The sequence below is a fragment of the Onychostoma macrolepis genome, chromosome 24 (genome assembly GCF_012432095.1).
Source record: "Onychostoma macrolepis isolate SWU-2019 chromosome 24, ASM1243209v1, whole genome shotgun sequence".
Taxonomy (NCBI): Eukaryota; Metazoa; Chordata; class Actinopteri; order Cypriniformes; family Cyprinidae; genus Onychostoma; species Onychostoma macrolepis.
In genome coordinates this window covers 1901182-1921092 of record NC_081178.1, presented here as the reverse complement: position 1 = coordinate 1921092, position 19911 = coordinate 1901182, and the positions used below count along the sequence as shown (strand labels likewise).

The following is a 19911-nucleotide window of genomic DNA, read 5'->3' as shown; positions in this document are numbered from 1 at the left end:
GCTTTAAAGATTCATCAACACCATCCTAATCAGGAACTCCTTTTACGACGTTGTCTCAGGTCAAAAAGAACAACAGTAGTCTATTTTGGATCCCCTCCTCATAGAGCAGGACACCTCTTGACATTTGAGAAATGTGAACCTGTCATGGTATGCTACAACAAATTTTATTGTCTTGCTCAGCCTTGTCTCAGAAAGACAAGCTTTGCAAATAGCTAATGTGATGCATCCAATTAATATTAAAGCTTAATGCACTGGCAAAGTTTGTTCAAGAGGTGACCACTTAGGGAAGTTATTCTCTTATATAAGACATTAACCAATTCCACTTATCTAAAGTACCACTGTCAGCTCAAGGCTAATCATAATCACCCTTTTGTCAAAGTAACATCTGCCCACTTTTTGTGAGGTTTCAGGTATCAGGTTTAACTTTTGCACACATTGTAGATGTTCCAGTGTCATTGCTTGAGACAGTCATATTAGCTAAGTAAAGAGAAGGCCTAAAAGAAACGTGACAAATAATTGAAGTCTTTCTATAGATGGAGGCGATGGACAGCCAACAGCTGGGTCAGCAAAGGCATATGGCTCACTTGTCATGGCTTGTACCGCTAGACCTCAACCTCTTGCACTTTTCGTTGACGTCCCATTGTTTTTCCTCTATCCTTGAGGACAAAGATAACCATACTGCATTTTTCTCAGCTTCTTTACAGTCTCTGCTGAGGATCTCAGACAGCTGTAGATGGGGGCCTATGCAGTGTGAGAGGCTCCAGCAGCTGCTCTTTGTGCTGCAAATGCTGTGGTGTGAATTGTTGCAATTGTGCAACAAAAGATGCAGTGGTGCATCTTTTATTAGGAACCCTGTAACATTAGGATTAGGATCAACAAGTGATCTTTTATAAGAACACCAGTATCAAAGTATTGTTGTTAAAACTTTATAACTTAGGAATTATATTTACTGTTATTTTAGACAGTTGTCAGGGTCCTAGAATATCTGCTTTGAAGGTCACAGCATTGTGTACACTAGTTTGCCATTTTAATATCCTTAAAGTTTCTGATTGTGACCTGCAGACCCACTACGGATGGAAGAGTTTAATGGTCTTTCATTTTTAATATTTTCAAAAATTATAGCATATCATAGATGAAGAACATGGTGACAGAGATTTCAAAACATACTAGACATTAAATAATAGGAAAGAAAATAGGGCTGCATGATTAATGGCATTTTTTCTGATAAAAAATTGTGACTATTATTTAAAATGCAATTTAAACAATATTAATATTGTTAATTTTACTTAATAAAAATGAAACAAGAAATATTACTGTTGTAAAAAACATTGAAATAAAAAATAATATAATTATAATAATTGTATTTTACATTAGAACTGAAAAATGACAAAGCTAAAACAAACAATCACCGGCACATAATCAGCTGAAACAAGCAGCATATATATTTAATTAAATCACAGCCTTTACGATTTCATAATTGCACTAAGCCATATTACAATTTCGTTTTTTATTTTAATTTGTGGTCTTTGCAAAGAAAATGTCCTTAACCTGCATAAACTGTGTGCTATGCTATGCATGTCAAAATGTGGCAAACAACCTTATGTTGGCATAAATCCATGTAGGTTGTGGACAGCGTCTTATTATACGTTCTAGTAATCAATAATTATCTGTATACCTGTATTTAGGTATGTATAAGTTTGTTCTGCCTGTATGTTTTTCCTATTAGCCAGTTGGACCCATCCATCACTATGTCCTTGGAGGTTCAGAGATCATTTCTGGTTTGCATCTCAGATTTTTGGGTCAAGCAGACGTTTTCTCAAGGTTTTGAGTTGAATGTGAAATTGCAGCATGTTGCTTACATGGTTTCAGTGGTTGGCGTGAGTGCCTCATTAAGGCCTTCACTTTGAATTAACAGGAGATTCGGAGAACCTTAACATCCTATCTCTTTTCCTTCAGCTGCCAGCTACATCTCTTGCTGTGACGAGGTGGAACATTCCGATCCACACTCTTCCCTGAGACGGAGGCGGCTCATTCTCAGCTGTTTAGGCCCTCGGCTCACCATAAGGTCAATGACTTGACCCATTGTGCATCATGACCATTGAGCAGGCTATTAATGGAGACTGGGGAGGTCTGTTTGTTTGATTTACTTCAACAAGTGTCCAGCTGGATGTTCCATGATGCTTTGGATCCTTTGATTGAATTGCTTGTCATTTCTTCGTTATCCCTTGCTCAAGAGCCAGCTGTAGGATGGAAGCAGAGAATGCAGGTATTAATAATTGCATGGTGTACACCTATCTATCTATCTATCTGTGGTAACACTTTATTTTAAGGTGTCCTTGTTACATATGTTACATGTACTTACTATTATAATAACAATAAATTAGGCAGAATTACATGCAAGTAACCTTAAACCAAATCCTAACCCTAACCACATAGCAAGTGCATGTAGTTAATTAATATTACTCAGTATTTAAATATATAATTACACTGTAACAAGGACACCTTAAAGTGTAAGTAAAGTGTAACCCTATCTATCTATCTATCTATCTTAATTTGTTTGTTTTCCGCAAGAACACATGCTACCATTATTCAAATTAGCATGACTTTTGACCTCTGCTGTGCAAATGATTATTTTTCCCTCACTCTCTTGCTCCTTGTGTTTCTACCTCGACTCAGCCACACAAACATTGTGCTCCCTGCTGGAGAAGACTGAACACACTTTTGAAGTGCAGATGAAGGTAATGCTTTTTCTTTTTGATTTTTAATTGCTCAGTGTTATAATTTGACAGCGAACAATGTTTTAATAAGGGACAAATATCATATTTAAAAATAGTGATTTAAACCCTTTAAGAAACTAAAACTCACACAACCATAATGTCTGAGAACCAATAAAAAAGTAAAATGCGTAAGTGGACAAACATTGTTATTAAAAATATAAAAACCCAATTTCATTTGTCATTGGTTATGGTTGTTCAGGGGTTAATCTCATGAAACCTTATGGAAATGTCTGGGTTGCACTTCACACCAAACTCAAAACAAAATAAGAAAAAGAAAAAATTGCATAAAGAAATCAAAGCCTATCTTTAAGACCTGTAAAATATTTATTTGCAGTTCTAAATCTCAATCTCATTGCTGTTAGATGGGAAAAATAATCTAAAATGTACAGTACGTTTGTAAAGTACAATTGAAAATTTAAATCATTATAATATCTGTACTGGATTTAATTTACCAATGTGTCTTCCAAATGATTAATCCATTAATTAAGTTTGCTTTGCAAAATACGTTTTGTCTTTTCTTTTGATTTTGGGGTGAAATATGACATTTATCTGTGAGATTTATGATTACTTTCATTTGGTTAGTAACTAAGAGTGTGTTTTGATAAGTAGGGCAGAGTGGGGCAAGTTGCCACAATGTTATGTTTCAGTAGCTCTAAAGTATGGTTTATTATGCAAACTGCATAGAACAAAACTATTTGTGAAGCATGTCCCCCAAACTAAATTTCTAGTATCAAGATAGATGTTGGGTAAATAAGTGAACACAGTAAACACAGACATGCATTAAGATCAAAGTCAGTTGTATGATGTATAGTTGAACTGTTCTCAGGAATATTTTTTCATAAACATCAGATCATTGATAGAGTTATCGCATCTCTTTCTTGTGCTATCACACAATTGTTTTTCCTCTTTTTTACAAGATGTAATTAAATGCATTTTACTTATGCATTACTTAATGCATTAGGTAACATGAACTAACAATGAACAATACTTCTGGAGCATTCATGAATGTAGGTTAATGTTAATTGCTACATGTACATTTTTAACATTTCAGTTTGTATAAATTACAATTGGTATATCATGAAGTTACATAAATTAACAATAAAAAATTATGTAAATCTAGTATAAATTAACATTCACCTAGATTGATAAATTGTTGTTCATCATTAGTTAATGATATTTAATGCATTCATTTTAACTAACTGAAAATGTTTGTCATGAAAACGTGTCACAAAAAGGTAAAGCATTAAACGTTATTTTGGCGATAACAGTGGAAATTTCCAATAGATTTTTTGAAGCCTAAAACAAATGCATACATAAATTGATGTTCAGAAATGTGACAACTTCCCCACCCTGCCCTACATGGACACCTGCTAAGGATGCATGCTTGATAAGAGATTCAAGGGTGGTGGTGCCCTCATGTGGTGCTGACTGATTATTACAGCTCTCATTGTCACAGCATTGTGGAGGTTACTTCAGGTTTACAATATATTACCAGTTAACTGATATATATTAACAGAAATATATTCTATATTCTGCAAACCAGCTGTTCTCAAGTAGTAGTTGGTTACAGAAGAACCTCACGAAGTAGCAGTTAATGTTGGGCACAAGCAATACGTGACCCTGGACTACAAAACCAGTCATAAGGGTCAATTTTTCAAAATTGAGATTTATACATTAACCCTTTAAAACCGGCTGTGTCGGCGCCGACACATCAGACCAAGCTGTATTCATGTTACCATAACTCTTCTACCGTTTGGACTATCAAAATAATTCAAATTGCTCCTGATAGCAGACAACATGCGCTTTTCGGCAATATATGGCTTATTACGGTAATTTCTTGCGCTCCGTCAACAAATGACGGCAGATTTCCGGGAGAGCGGAAGGAGAATTTGAATGGAGAGATAGGGAGCGGAGTTTGTTATTGCATAAAATAATAAACAAAATGAACAAAAACATGGTCAAGGAGGAGTAAACAGCATAAGAGTCGATTAGGATGATTTTTGATGAGACTTTGGGAGCAGGCTGAGTGAGACTTTTTCACATGTGGTGTGTGCGTCGCTATAATGAGTCCGCGCATGTAAATGAATGGATGCACGCATGTACATGCATGTGTACATGTGTGCGTGTATGAACAAAAAAGCCTCCTGAATGAAAACTGTGCAACCCAGTGTCCCAAAAATACTTGTATATATGTATTATAGTTGAATTTTGAAGTAAGAAGTGTTGGATTATTTCGATCATGATTTTTCTCTTTTTTTTCTAAATAATAATAAAAAAAAATATTCCGTTTTTTTTATTTTTGTCTATTTAAATTCTGTTCACAAACTCAAAACACAAGATTAATGGTCAAAAACTATACTTTTTGGAAAGCCATTTGTTTTCTGAAAAAAAAGACACCTTGCACTTGAAAATAGCACATTCTGTTAGAATTTTACAGTCAAATAAACAAAATGTGTGAAAATGACCTATTTTACCCTTAGGTTTTAAAGGGTTAAAATAGATTAAGCTTTCCGTTGATGTATGGTTTGTTAGGATCGGACAATATTTGGCTGAGATGCAACTATTTGAACATTTGGAATCTGAGGGTGCAAAAGAATCTAAGTATTGATCAAATCGCCTTTGAAGTTGTCCAAATGAAATTATTAGCAATGCACATTACTAAATAAAAATTAAGTTTTGATATGTTTACGGTAGGACATTTACAAAATATCTTCATGGAACATGATCTTTACTTAATGTCCTAATGATTTTTGGCATAAAAGAAAGATCAATAATTTTGACCCGTACAATGTATTTTTGACTATTGCTACAAATATACCCCAGCGACTTAAGACTGGTTTTGTAGTCCAGGGTCACATGTGACGTCGGAATGCCGTTGCCCTTCCATCAGTGGCTGTTGTTTAAAGTCCCTATAATAGCCTAGATAGAGACCAATGTTCATTTCTAGACAGGACTACTGCAATGCTTTTCTGGCTGGACTTCCATCAAACACAATCAAACCTTTACAAATGATTCAGAATGCAGCGGCACAACTGGTCTTCAACGAGCGCAAAAGAGCCCATGTTGCACCTCTCTTTATCTTCCTGCACTGGCTCCCGGTTGCAGCTCGCATCAAGTTCCAAGACACTGATGCGCGCATATAGAACAGCCACGGGCTCAGCACCCTCCTACTTCCACTCACTATTAAGAATCTACATCCCCTCCAGGGGCCTCATTTATAAAATGTTGCGCAGAAACCATCCTAAATTTGATCTTACGATCATCTTGCGAATATGCGTACGTTTGACTCATAGAATGAACGTACGAACAGAAAACGCGTGTATGCCTCTCTTTCAGATGTAAAATATATGAATCGCAAATTATCTTGAACTTGCGCGCAACTGAATGGTTTCAGCTTTCTGCCTTGTAAACGACTCCTAATTAATGTCATTAACATATAAAATATCACCAATCATCATAATTTAGAACAGCGAGCTGCAAGAACAGCTTACATTTTCAAAAACCTGTAATACTCCGACAATAAAAAGTGCATACGTGTGCTCAGACCCTGACGTGACGCTAAGCACTTTTCCACGTCAAAGACAGTTTTTATAAATATGAGTGCTGGCGTGGATTTAAGCGTACGCACACTCTAAGATCAAATCTGAGCGTACGCACGCTTTATAAATGAGGCCCCAGAAGTCTGAGATCTATGAGTGAGCGACGCCTCATGGTACCATCACAGAGAGGCACAAAATCACTTTCCAGAACCTTTTCGTTCACCACTCCTGGCTGGTGGAATGATCTTCCTACCCTTATCCGGAATGCTGATTCCCTGACAATTTTCAAGCGACACCTGAAAACTCAGCTCTTTCGTCACCATTTGACCTCATCTTAAAAAAATAAATAAATAAAAAGCTTTCTCTTTCCTTAATCTCTTGCTGTCTAGCTTGTAATAATCTGAACAATGCCTGAAATTTTGTATTGCAAGCACGTCCTGCATTTATATGAATCTTATTTAATTGTATTGATAGAGGCAATATAATAGATCCATGTGTATGTAAAATGGTAAAGCATTAATATCCTTTTGTTTGCTGAGGTTGAGCTGTCAGAATATACACAATGTAATGTTCAGTGGTTTATAACTTAATCTGCATTATGTGGCTTGCAATAGTTTTTTAAAACTGGGGTAAAGGACAATTTAAAAAATGGACGATTAAAAAATTTTTCCTGTTTAGTTTAATTTAGATTTGAAAGTAAACTACCCTAATCTGTGGCACATAAATTCAGGCAGCTGAGTTACTGTTGTGTACAGGATCATTTTGGGATATTGTAATGTCTACAGGGTTAAAAAAGACAAAAGAGGATGAAGTATTCTTTTGCATGTCTGGTTTATTCTACTAAACTATAGAAGAGATCATCACAGCAATCTGTGTTTGCAGAGATCCAGCTAATATTTTCACTCCTCGTCAGCCCCCCTCTGTTAGAAAGAAAAAGAAAAGGAATGTTGGAAGATGAGAATTTTAACTTGATTCAGTTCCAGTTTTGTGACCAAAATCCCGTTTTAAGTGCCTACTCTTACCTTAGAACCTGTGTCACGGCTCTTGGCTCTCAGCTTGTTGACCTGAGATTCAGCAATATCAGCCCTCTCCTCTGCCTCATCCAGCTCATGCTGCAGTTTACGGAACTTGCCCAGATTAGAATTGGCTTGTTCTTCCTACAGAATACACACAACAGTATTTGTTAAAATTAGTCATATACATTAATTGCGTATGATCATATCATATGCCACCAGTGGGGGGAAAGTACTCACAGCCTCCTCAGCGACTCTCTTGTAGGACTTGACCTTCAGCTGTAGTTTGTCCACCAGGTCCTGCAGGCGTGATAGATTCTTTCGGTCTTCCTCAGTCTATGCAAAGCAAAAAAAATTAAAAATTAAGTATGCATTATATATTTAAATATTGTAAGACTGCATTTTATGCATTTAATAAATGGAATACATTTATGTATTTACTGTATTGACCCGAATATAAGACGACCCTGATTATAAGAAATTGTGGCTTAATGGTTAGAGAGTCGGACTCGTAATCCAAAGGTTTCAAGTTCGAGTCTCAGGTCCGGCAGGAATTGTAGGTGGGGGGAGTGAATGTACAACGCTCTCTCCACCCTCAATACCACAACTTAGGTGCCCTTGAGCAAGGCACTGAACCCCCAACTGCTCCCTGGGCGCTACAGCATAAATGGCTGCCCACTGCTCCGTGTGTGTGTTCACTGCTGTGTGTGTGAACTTTGGATGGGTTAAATGCAGAGCACAAATTTCCGAGTATGGGTCACCACACTTGGACAAATGTTACGTATGTGTCATTTGTACTACTACTTTTGAAAAATAATAAAACTTTTTTTTAAAGAAATAATCACAAAATATTTTAATTTGAATAGTAAATCCCCTTTTTTTGTCAAAAATTAAAATGTTTAATTTTCATTAATTAAAATATAAATTAAATCAATGTTTTATGCCTTCATCTGATAACCAGTAAAATGTAAATACACACAGAATTTCTGAGGGGAAAAAAAAACATTTCATAAGGCTACTGTAAGAATAAATAAAAATAGTTTGTATGCATTCAAATAATTAGACATGCTAAAACACAGAATTTGGTAACAATAAAACATAAGGTGAGAAAAAAATAAAACATTTCATAAGGCTACTGTAAGAATAAATAAAAATAGTTTGTATGCATTCAAATAATTAGACATGCTAAAACACAGAATTTGAACATGTTTAAAGGCTGCAGACCCTAGTGGAAAAGTCAGAAGATATTTTATGTATTCTTACTAAAGACCAAAAATCTTAAGATTTAAATGTTCTTTGTTTCTTACTTGGCATCCTCCAGCTCCTCAGTCCTCTGGATGGCATCAGTTTCATACTTGGTTCTCCACTGAGCCACCTCAGAGTTTGCCTTGGACAGACTACGCTGCAGCTCAGCCTTGGCCTCCTGCTCCTCCTCATACTGTTCCCTCAGCAGATCAGCATCATGACGAGCAGACTGAACTGCATGAGCCAGGGCATTCTTAGCCTGGAGACAAACACATATTTGGTGCCAGTGGATTTTTATTTCTTAATTACTTAAATCTTTAGCAAAATTTTGGACAGAGAAGGAGATTTTGAAAACCTTGATTTCCTCCTCTAGTTGTCTCTTGAGGTCTTCAATCTGCTGAGTGTTGGACTGCTTGCCTCTGGTTAACTGAGACACCAGGGAGTCTTTCTCCTCTAGCTGTCTGGACAGTTCACCTGAAATGCAATAAAAAATGTATCATTATGGTATCTTTGGTAACATAACATAATATTTTGTTTTCTTACCATTTTCAGTTTGCAGCTTGGCTTTTTGCATGGTGAAGTCATTGATTGTACGCTGGCCTTCCTCAGCCTTGGTTCTGTACTCACTCATCTGGTCTTCCAGAGATCTGCACATTTTCTCCAGGTTTGCCTTGAGGATGAATTATAAGATCGTTGATTACTTTCTTTCACTGGATTATTTAGACTCTTAGCATCATTTCTTTTACTTACCTTTGCCTTCACAAGCTGCTCCATGTTGGACACCACATCATCCAGTTCCAGTCTGAGTTCACTCTTCTCTTTCTCCAGCTTCTGCTTCACTCTCTGAAGGTTGTCGATCTGCTCTCCCAGATCAGCTACACTGTCGGCATGTTTCTTCCTCAGTGTAGCAGAGGTGGCCTCGTGTTGCAGAGTGGACTCTTCAAGGTCTCTGCGCAGCTTCTGTAACTCAGCTTCACGTTTCTTGTTCATCTCAATCTGAGCAGCAGTGGCTCCACCAGCCTCCTCCAACCTCTCACTGATCTCCTCCAGTTCTCTGGACAGATCAGCTCTCTGTTTCTCAACTTTAGCACGAGCAGCTCTCTCAGCCTCCAGCTCTTCCTCAAGCTCTTCAATTCGGGCCTGATGTGAGGAAAACCAAAGTTACACCTAGCATTCCTAACTTTCCAACTATGTAACCTTTTAAGAATGATGAATTTTACCTGCAACTCCTTCAGTTTCTTCTGGAGTTGGGATGCCATTGTCTGCTCATCTTCAATCTTGCTATTGAGCTGGCTTATTTCAAAGTCTTTTCTGCCAAATAGGATGACACAAAATGGATTAAACTTTTTTTAATATTAAAACTGAATTTTAATTATTTTATAATATATAATATATCTTACTTCTTTAGCCGCTCCTCCAGCTGCTGCTTATCATTTTCCAAATCCATCACATTCTCTTGAGTCAACTTCAAGTCACCCTCAAGCTTTCTTTTAGCTCTCTCAAGATCCATGCGAATTTTCTTTTCTTGTTCCAAAGAACCTTCAAGCTAAATTTAGGCCAAAATAATTATAACACTTACAGTATAAATAATAAATTATTATGCAATTCCTTACAAAATTTCTTCATTTGAATTCTAGTTTCATGCGTTCTGGCTCTTACATCATCCACTTGTTGCTCCAGCTTGGCTTTGGCTTTAGTGAGAGTGTTGACTTTGTCTTCCTCACTCTGGAGGTCATCTAGTGTTTGCTGATGGGCCTCCTGCAGAGCTTTCTTCTCCTTGGTCAGCTTAGCGATGATCTCATCCAAAGCTGCCATCTCTTCTGTCAGGTTTTTAACCTGTAGAAATGTGTCATTGTATCAGTGGACTCCTAACAAACCATTTTTACGTCTCTAACATGTGTTGAAAACTGACCTTGTTCTCAGTAGCGTGTTTCTCTTTCTCCACTTTGGCCAGAGTGAGCTCAAGATCATCAATGTCCTTCTTGAGCTCAGAACATTCATCCTCCAGCTTTCGTTTCTTTGCAGTCAGCTCAGCATTCATTTCTTCTTCATCCTCCAGTCTCTCAGTCAGCTCTTTGGCTTTAGCCTCAAGCTGGATCTTGCTCTTGATCAGGCCCTCACATCTCTCCTCAGCATCTGTTAGATTATCTTGCTCCTATCAGCGTGAAAAAGAATTTATTATTAATTTAGATTTGTGTGTGTGTGTTTGACTTCTGAAAAGTAAAAACTTACAGACTGCATTGCAAGTTGAAGGTCATTCTTCTCTTGGAGAAGAGAAACCATCTTTTCCTCAAGCTCCTTTCTGCGGGCTTCAGATTTGGCATAAGCCTCCTTCAGCTTGGTGAATTCTTCCTTCATGTTGGCCATTTCTTTCTCAGTCTCAGCAGATTTCAGCAGAGGCTTAATCTTGAAGTAAAGCTTCATCCAGGGCCAATTCTTGACACCCATGAAGGCACGTATGTTCCACTGGATCACCAACAAAGAATCTCTGTAGATATTAAATAAGAATGTTCAGTCTTGCATTATAAATTGTAAGTTGGAGAAAAGAAATAAAGTCTGAAGTGCTGAAAATTAACCTTCTATCCACAATTTTCTGGAACTCAACTCTTGATAGAAAACCACGAGACACGGACTGAATTCCAGTAATAATAAGTGCAAGACGGTCATCTCGCATCTCCTCAAGTGTACCCAGAAGACCAGCCTTAAAAAACACCTGAATAGCAAATAATTTGTTGTCAAAAAGAATGAAAATGGAACAGTGCCTTTGTAAAAAGTTATTGTTAATCTAAAAATACCTTAGTATGTCCTAACTTGTACTGGCTGTGATCAATGTCCAGAGAACCCAGAAGTTTTTCTGCACCCTTCTTATTATCAATGAACTGTCCCTCAGGGATAGCAGCAGGATTTAGGATCCGGTACCTACAAAAAAGAAACACATTAATAGAGGTCGACCGATAGTGGATTTTACCGATACCGATAGCTAGGTTGGACCACACTGTCTATACACTGATAGCGATTAATCAATCGATAGTTTTCGAAATGGATACTGAAAGAAAGCTAGTGCTTTACTATTTAAAAAAAAAAAGTAACAGTACTGAACCATACATTGTAAATGAATAAAAATATTAATATTATTTACTATATTGATCATTAAAAGGGTGGTTGATTGCAATTTCACTTTTTTAACGTTAGTTAGTGTGTAATGTTGCTGTTTGAAAATTCTGGAAGTTTAATGCCTACAAAAACGGCTGGTAAGGGACTACAACGAACTATTTCCCGGGTCTGATACGTCACGGACCCAGATAAACCCCGCCCTCAGGAACATGTAAGGAAGGGGGCGAGGCCATGTTGTGCTGCTTTAGAGAAGAGGAAGAGAAAACTAGGGGTGCACGTAAAAATCTATTCATATATGAATCGCAATTCTGTCTTTAACGATTCTAATGGATTCACAAGTTTCAAAATTAATGTTCTAAAACAGCGGTTCTTAATACTGTTCCTCGCGTCGCCCTGCTCTGCATCTCTTTCTCTCTCACTCTCTCTCATTCAGATCGTCAGATCAGCTCCAACAAACTGTTCCAAATATACATTTTCACATAGCAATGAGAAGCGTTATACATGGACGCATGTGGGGTTGCCGTACTGTATTAAAGCTTTAATCAGAATAAACCTGTATATTAAAAGCTAACATAAGCAGTAGCATAATAACAGCGTATCTAAAAGTATGAGACAACAAACAAACAAACATACCATTAAGAGCCGTGCTTGCACAGGTTCTGCGCGATCCTCTTCACTAATATCCTCTACGTCTCAATTGGGCTCAAATTGATAAGCAATATAGACAACGCCATTGTTTACAATACAACCAGAGCACATGCCACCGAGCTGAGGGCGGGACATTTAGATGCACGCTCGGTGGTTTAGCGAATCACAACACACTGAGCCAGCTAACCAATCAGAGCCCATCACGTATTTCTGAGGGAGGTGCTTCATAAAAACAGGAAATAATCGAGGCGTTTGTCAGATAAGGGACAGAGCGGTGTGGAATAAAGGTAAATTATATGAAAAATAATGCGTTTTTAAAAAAACTAAGCATGAACACATGTTAGACTGCACCCCATAAACACAATCAAGCCTAGAAAAAAAAAAAAACAATAAACCACCTCTTTAAAGTTATTTCATAGTTTGCTAATGTTAAAAGAAGAAATTTATTTGATTTTTTTTAAATGTAGCCTATTAGTTGCTAATAATGAATGTTAAAATGAACACACTCTAACAAGGAACGATACTTCTACAGTTTTCATTAATGCTACGAATGGACTCTTATTGTTAAGTGTTAACATTTAATTTCAACAGTCATGCTTAAAGATAGCCATCTTTAAATATCTACACAAGGCCATAGCATTAAAATTACATACATATGGATATTGTATGTGTACTCACACACTTATGCTTCTATTTTTTAAACACTTGATGATTATCTAATTAAAAAAAATGTTAGTCACACACCGGGGAAAAAGCGCAGCACTGCATCTAGGAGAACTCAGAGGTATCACACACACACACACACCAGACGCTTTGCGTTCAATTCAAGTGGCAGTCTAAAAAAATGTATTTAATCCCCAAACGGACATAAGTTTGCTTCAAGAATGAACAGTGTGACATAAATGAGTTTGAAGTTCGGTGTTTAAAATAACAGAGCAAGCGGAAAGAGAAATCGCGATCTATTACAGCTCTCTATATGAAGCATACAGATTTTATTAGAGCCACAGAAAGACAAACGTTTTGCTGAAAAATGCACAATACATAATTTATAGCCTAGGGTGAAGTCATTATGTACATTCACAATGATTTGGGACAAATTTAATGTAATTTAATAGAAAACTATGTGAATGACGCTCTGTTCTGCGGCAGGCTTTTCTGTCGGCTGTATTTAAATGTGAGTCTGGAGTTTCCCGCTCTGTGCAGCGCACAGTGTCAAAATAAACTGACAGTGATTTCTGACTCTAGAGGCCGCTCTCCTACTGTATAATGCCAGCGGACCCTTCTCAGCCACTCCAGCAATGGTTGCAAACTGGAAAACTATTGGCATGGATTTTTGCCAATAACAGATAGTTGCGGCAATCAACTATCGTTGCCGATTAATCGGCAAAACCGATGAATCGGTTGACCTCTACACATTAACAATCATTTTATGCTTTTAGTGCATTATACTTATTTTATTTTTTTTACAATTGTTTTTTTAAACATATGTATTTGTTTATTTCTTGCAAATGCTGCAAACAGAGTTGGTGATGAAATTTGCAACAACTTAACAGACACGACATTATTTTGTAGAACATAAAAGCCATTTAGTTTCATACTTACCGTTGTTTGAAATCTCCATACAGGATCCTGTTGGGAAATCCCTTTCTGCAGATTCTGATGCCCTCCAGCACACCGTTACAGCGCAGCTGGTGCATGACCAGAGGATTCTCCATCGCCCCGGGATTCTTAGTCTCATTGGGGATGATGCAGCGCACAAAGTGAGGGTGAGTTGACCTCAAGTTGGTCATCAGCTTGTTCAGGTTCTCCTGTTGGTAGACCATAAAGAATTTGAATTTATATGCTATAAAACCATGTGAAACAAAGCAGTGTTATATTATTAAAGGATCTTACATACCCTATGGAGGGCTGACACTGTCTGGAATGAAGAACCCTTCTTTTTGGTACCTTTGCCACCCTTAGCAGCATCTGCAGATGTGAAATACATTTTTGTTGTTACTATTATACAGTAAAATTAGTGCATATTATATGTTCATGTCACACTTCAGTGTGTACTTGCCTGAGTCAGCACTAGCATAATTAGCAAACAGAATACCCAACATCTTAAGAGTTGACTTCTGGAACAACCCTACAACAGTCTCATTAAGAGGGTCCTTGTTCTTCACCAGCCAGTTTGAAATGTTGTAGTCAACTGTGCCAGCATAGTGAACCAGGGCAAAATGGGCTTCTGGTTTACCCTTGACAATCCTGGGCTTCTGGAAGTTAGGATTTTTGCCCAAGTGGTTGTCATAAAGCTTAGCTTTGAATGTTGCATCACTGGCTTTGGGGAACATGCACTCCTCTTCAAGGATGGACATGATACCCATGGGCTAAAATGAGTAGTAGGTTGTGACAGTCAATATATCAGTATGACTAAAAAATAGCATCTCCCCCACACACACACATACACAGTATATTTATTAATATTCACCCACCTTCTCAATTAGCTCAATACAAGCCGCTAAGTCCATGCCAAAGTCAATGAACACCCACTCAATACCCTCCTTCTTGTATTCCTCTTGCTCCAACACAAACATGTGGTGGTTGAAGAACTGCTGCAACTTCTCATTAGTGAAGTTGATGCACAGCTGCTCAAAGGTGTTGTACTGCAGGTAGAATATATTGTATAATCACACTGACAAAGTAACAAAGAACTGAAGTTCTTGAATAACAATAATCAGTTGATGTCAGCTTACATCAAAGATCTCAAATCCAGCAATGTCCAGCACACCAATGAAGTACTGGCGAGGCTGTTTGGTGTCCAGGGATTGGTTGATTCTCACAACCATCCAGAGGAACATCTTCTCGTACACTGACTTTGCCAGAGCACCAATAGAGTAGTACACCTGACAAAGGAAATATTAAACTTGCTGAATTTGACACTGCAAACTCTACAGAGTGATTTGTCAGTGATGTGAGAGATACAGTTTTGTTTGTATATCTTGGGAGGACTGTAATGTCCATTAGAATATTTGGAAACACTTTACAATAAGTTTCCTTTAATTTATTACCTAACACGAACAAACAATAAACAATACATTTATCACAGTATTTATTCATCTTTGTTAATGTTAGTTAATGAAAATACAGTCGTTCATTGTTAGTTAATGTTAATTCACAGTGCATTAACTAATGTTAACAGGCACAAATTTTGATTTTAATAATGCAAAAGTAAATGTTGAATTTAACTAAGATTAATAAATGCTGTAGAAGTATTGTTCATTCTTAGTTCATGTTTACTAATGTTAACTAATGAACCTTATTGTAAAGTGTTGCAGAATATTCTTTTCATGTGTTACCTGCTGGACACTTTGTCCCTTGGTGACCCACTCATTTCCTACTTTGACTCTCGGGTGGCACAAACCCTTGATCAAGTCAGCTGAGTTTAGGCCCATTAGATATGCAACTTTGTCAGCATCTACATGTTAAAAAAAGAATACAGAGCTATGACTCTATATACAACATATCTTGGACTTTTTCCATTCATAAAGTTGAGATTGCAATTTAGATAAAGTTGCAATTTATACTGACCCTCAGTCCCATCAGCCTCTGCCTGTTCCTCTCGTTGCTTCTGCTTGAACCTCATGTTGCCGTAGTGCATGACGGCACCAACCATTTTGTAGATGCTGTTCTTCTCCTCTTGGGTGAAGCCCAACACATCAAACGCATCCTACAACAAATATACAAAGCGTCTTAAAATGCTTAAAGTGGAAGTGAAGCAGTCAAGTTTACATTATTTAGTAAATTGATTTACACTTTAATTAAAAATTCATAACAAACATTATTAATGTGACAGTTTTAAAGAAAAAAGGATGTTTTGTTTTAGCTTTTGGAGGAAGGATGCCGCCATCTTGCAGAACCACAGCGTGTGACATCACGGGGTTGGCGAATGTACCTGCTGTTAAGAGAATGCAGTTTAACTAATCACCTCTCTGAATGATCGGGCTAGTGCTGCTTTATCATTCTCACGTTTTTAAGCCTCGTCAGTTTAAACATTAAAACGTTTAAGCCATTCGAAAGCATGTTAGCACGAAAGTGATATCAATGTGGTACTCGCGTGCTGTGACAGATTGTTTCTCTGCACACATGCGCAAAATTGAGTACCAAATTGAGTCCTCTTTCTAGTCTGCTTGAGAAAATGCACAGAATATTATGTCAGAATGGCTGTTTTGGCGAGTATCCACGTAAACACGTTTTTCCGATCTGCTCTTCACCCCAAACCAGAGCAGGTTCGCGACTTCTGACAGCAGTACTGCTCAGTCCCCTCGCCGTATCTGTTGAAATGCAAGAGCAATTGCACTGATTATGGGCTCAACAGTCCTTTCAGGTTTGTCTTCCTCCATTTCAACAAACATGAGTACATAATGTAAAGATATACTTATATATTACTTTACTGGCCAACGGAACGAACCAACCCCGTGACGTCACACGCTGTGGTACTGCAAGATGGCGATGCCCTTGCTCCAAAAGCTAAAACAAAACATCCTTTTTTCTTAAAAACGGTTACATCAATAATTTTTAATTAAAGTGGAAATCACTTTACTAAATAATATAAACTTGACTGACTGCTTCACTTCCACTTTAATATTCTTCTTTTTGGCAAGTACATTAAAAGTCTTCCTTTAAACTCTTTAAAGGAATAGATGGCCAAAACTAAGAATCATTTAGTCATCTTAAAGTCGTTCTAAACCTATGACCGACTTACTTCTGTGGAACACAAAAGGAGATGTTTTTCCAACATATTCGCGCTACTCTTTTCCTTACTCAAAACTATCATAGCTTTGGAAGAACAAGTTGTGTGGACCTTTACTTTTTGGAGCTTGATAGCCCCTGATCATTATATGTTTTTACTGTATGGAAAAGCCAGGACAAAAAGTAAAAAGTCCTAATGAGAGAATTAAACATTTTGGGTGGACTAATATTTTATAACATGGTATCTTGTATTGTGAACTGTCTTGGTGTTAACAAACACCCACATCAGTGGCCACCAGCTCGTCACCGTCATCAATAGAAGCCACTTGAGTCTCTCCTTGGGATATGAAGCAGTAGTCAAAGGGGTTGTTGGTGATGAGCAGCATCTCTAAGGAGAAATGGGAGCAGAGATTTAAAAAGACAGTAATTTGAGACAGTAATGGCAAAAGATATGACGGGTGATTTTACCCAGCAGTTCTGGTTTCTTCTGAGACAGGATCTGGTAGAAGATGTGGTAGTCTCTCTCAGCCTTGAGCTGGAAAGTCACACGAGACTTCTCCAGCAGATCTAAATGAATTGATGCATAGATGAATAACATAACAGATACATTTCATCAATGTGTGATTGTTGAAATGATGTTGGGCAGTAAAGTACTTACAAGTCTCAATGTCAGCAGAAGATAACTTTCCACTGACGCCAAAATGAATACGGATAAATTTACCCTGTAAACATAGCATAACATGCTCATATAGAATATCATGAAACCAATATAAAATGACAACACCAATGTGAACCACACTTACAAATCTGGAAGAGTTGTCATTTCTGATGGTCTTGGCATTACCAAAAGCCTCCAGAGCAGGATTACACTGGATGATTTGATCCTCCAGAGTACCCTGAGCATCACATTTGTATATTAATTGTGTGAAACATTTGTTAAATTCATAATTGATATATTTATGTAGACATCATTAATTTATATAAATTTAAAAAAAAATGTATGCTATCCTAAGGTATATTCATTCATCCAGCATTAGCCATTCTTTGTGAATTAAACACCTTTTTCTCGGCTGATGCATCCTTCTTGCCGGTTGTCACTGCTGCAATGCTTGCAAAGTACTGGATTACTTTTTTAGTGTTCACAGTCTTTCCAGCACCGGATTCTCCGCTTTGAATAAAAACAGCTCATTAAAATTCTCATAATAAGCAGCATAGAAAGAAAATATTGGTGAAAGGAGGAATGTTATACTACATCATGATATGCATTACGTACGTGATCAGGACAGACTGGTTTTCTCTGTCTGTGAGAAAAAAACACAAGAAAGTTTCTTTGTAAATTATATACACATTGCATTATAAATCTCCAAAGAATATTACAAGTTAGATCATCACCTGACAGCATGTACTGATAGGCGTTGTCAGAGATGGAGAAGATGTGAGGAGGAGCTTCACTCCTCTTCTTTCCTCTGTAGGCATTGACGACTTCCTGGTTGTACACCGGCAAAAACTTGTAGGGGTTCACAGTGACACAGAAGAGCCCAGAGTAGGTCTGTAAGAGATTCACAGCAGGTTCAGATCTGCTCGTACGTGATAAAGTGAATGTGTGAGTGTTTGAAGACTCCACTCACGTAGATCATCCAGGCTGCGTAACGCTCTTTGAGGTTAAACAGCACAGCGGGCTCGTGCAGGAAGGTGAACATCGCCATGTCCTCAATTTTATCGAACTTTGGCGGGTTCTGAGGGTGAACATCAACGTCCTTCACAGTGACTGTCTGTGGATATTATACAAAAGATGTTTCACACTTCAAATCTAAAGAACTAGGTACTCTGCATTGACACCATTACTGTAAATAAACTATCCAGAGATTAGACCATACCTTCCCAAATTCAGTGTTAACAGTGACTTTGTCACCGTCTCTACTGGTGATGGAGGCTTTGACATACTCAACCTCAGGATCACACACAAAGCATTCCTTCTTCATGTCGAAGGTCCGAGTTTGGGCCTCCAGACGCTCCTTGTCTGACTTCCGTAAGAATGAAGCAGCAGCTCCAAACTCCGCCATCACAGCATCCCCCATCTTTCAGTCAGGCTGAGCCAAAGATGACAAGATTCTCTGAACTTATAAAACTTGTTTACAATTAAAAAAAACAACAACATAAAATATAATCTTATGCAAATATATACTTATGATGATCAGATTCACCGATTTGCATCAGTGTATTTACATAAAAGTTAATGATGTGATGCATAGATTTAAAAAAGTGTGCATTGGGCACAAGTTGGCATTTGTATTATCATGCATCATTTCTAACATATTTGCGTAGGTAAAAAATTATTTGTAGATGTGGTATACTTTTACTTAGAGATTGAGCAATAATTTGTGACCAATATTTTATAGATACAAGGATTTATCCTCCTTGAATTGTCTCAAGCACGTTCTCTTATCACCACTGCTGCTATGTGAATACGACGTATCTCAACACTACGGAGACCGACCGAGACAGCAGCATAGTTCTGGCCCAGATCCAGCCCACATCTGGCCCGTGTGAAATCCATGCGGGCCAGTTGTGGGCTGGATCTGGGCCGACACTGCTTGCTGTCTGGGGAGGCTTGTCCTGAAAGTCACATATAGATTAACATGGCCGAGGTAGAGCTAGGAAGATGCTTCCACCAAATAATTACAGTGAACCAAAGAAATGAAAGCAAACTATCTATACCATATTGAATTGCATAGCATCTTTTTTCCCCATTACATCGTATTGCATTGAATTGAATTGTGTTGAATCGAATCGAAATCAGATCACACTGCATCATAATAGGGATGAATCGCATCACATTGGTAG

At 37.7% G+C, this 19911-nt stretch overlaps 1 protein-coding gene and 1 long non-coding RNA gene across 5 annotated transcripts in view; one reads left to right on the top strand and one right to left on the bottom strand.

Annotated features, from left to right (window-relative positions):
* Window positions 1–19911, top strand: part of LOC131533696 (uncharacterized) — a 66454-nt gene that overhangs the window by 13828 nt on the left and 32715 nt on the right. For all 3 annotated transcript variants that reach the window (XR_009269195.1, XR_009269194.1, XR_009269193.1), the window contains exons 4-6: window positions 1957–2266; window positions 2677–2738; window positions 13962–14102. This is a non-coding gene — a long non-coding RNA (uncharacterized LOC131533696). The remainder of the gene's footprint in view (window positions 1–1956; window positions 2267–2676; window positions 2739–13961; window positions 14103–19911) is intronic.
* Window positions 8526–19435, bottom strand: LOC131533692 (myosin-7-like). 2 transcript variants are annotated; one of them, XM_058766102.1, is made up of 27 exons: window positions 18945–19435; window positions 18696–18839; window positions 18460–18616; window positions 18341–18368; window positions 18127–18235; window positions 17871–17963; window positions 17726–17789; window positions 17536–17634; window positions 17352–17455; window positions 15907–16045; window positions 15675–15793; window positions 15072–15221; window positions 14811–14981; window positions 14396–14705; window positions 14234–14304; window positions 13939–14144; window positions 11370–11493; window positions 11151–11287; window positions 10807–11062; window positions 10487–10729; window positions 10234–10410; window positions 9975–10120; window positions 9795–9885; window positions 9325–9714; window positions 9118–9244; window positions 8930–9048; window positions 8526–8833 (listed from the first exon to the last, which is right to left on the bottom strand). In XM_058766102.1, the coding sequence occupies exons 1-27, from the start codon at window positions 19143–19145 to the stop codon at window positions 8633–8635; spliced, it is 4176 nt and encodes a 1391-aa protein (XP_058622085.1). In that variant the 5' UTR covers window positions 19146–19435; the 3' UTR covers window positions 8526–8632. The 2 variants fall into 2 exon arrangements, with proteins under 2 accessions (XP_058622085.1, XP_058622084.1); XM_058766101.1 differs by having other exon boundaries at window positions 17726–17963.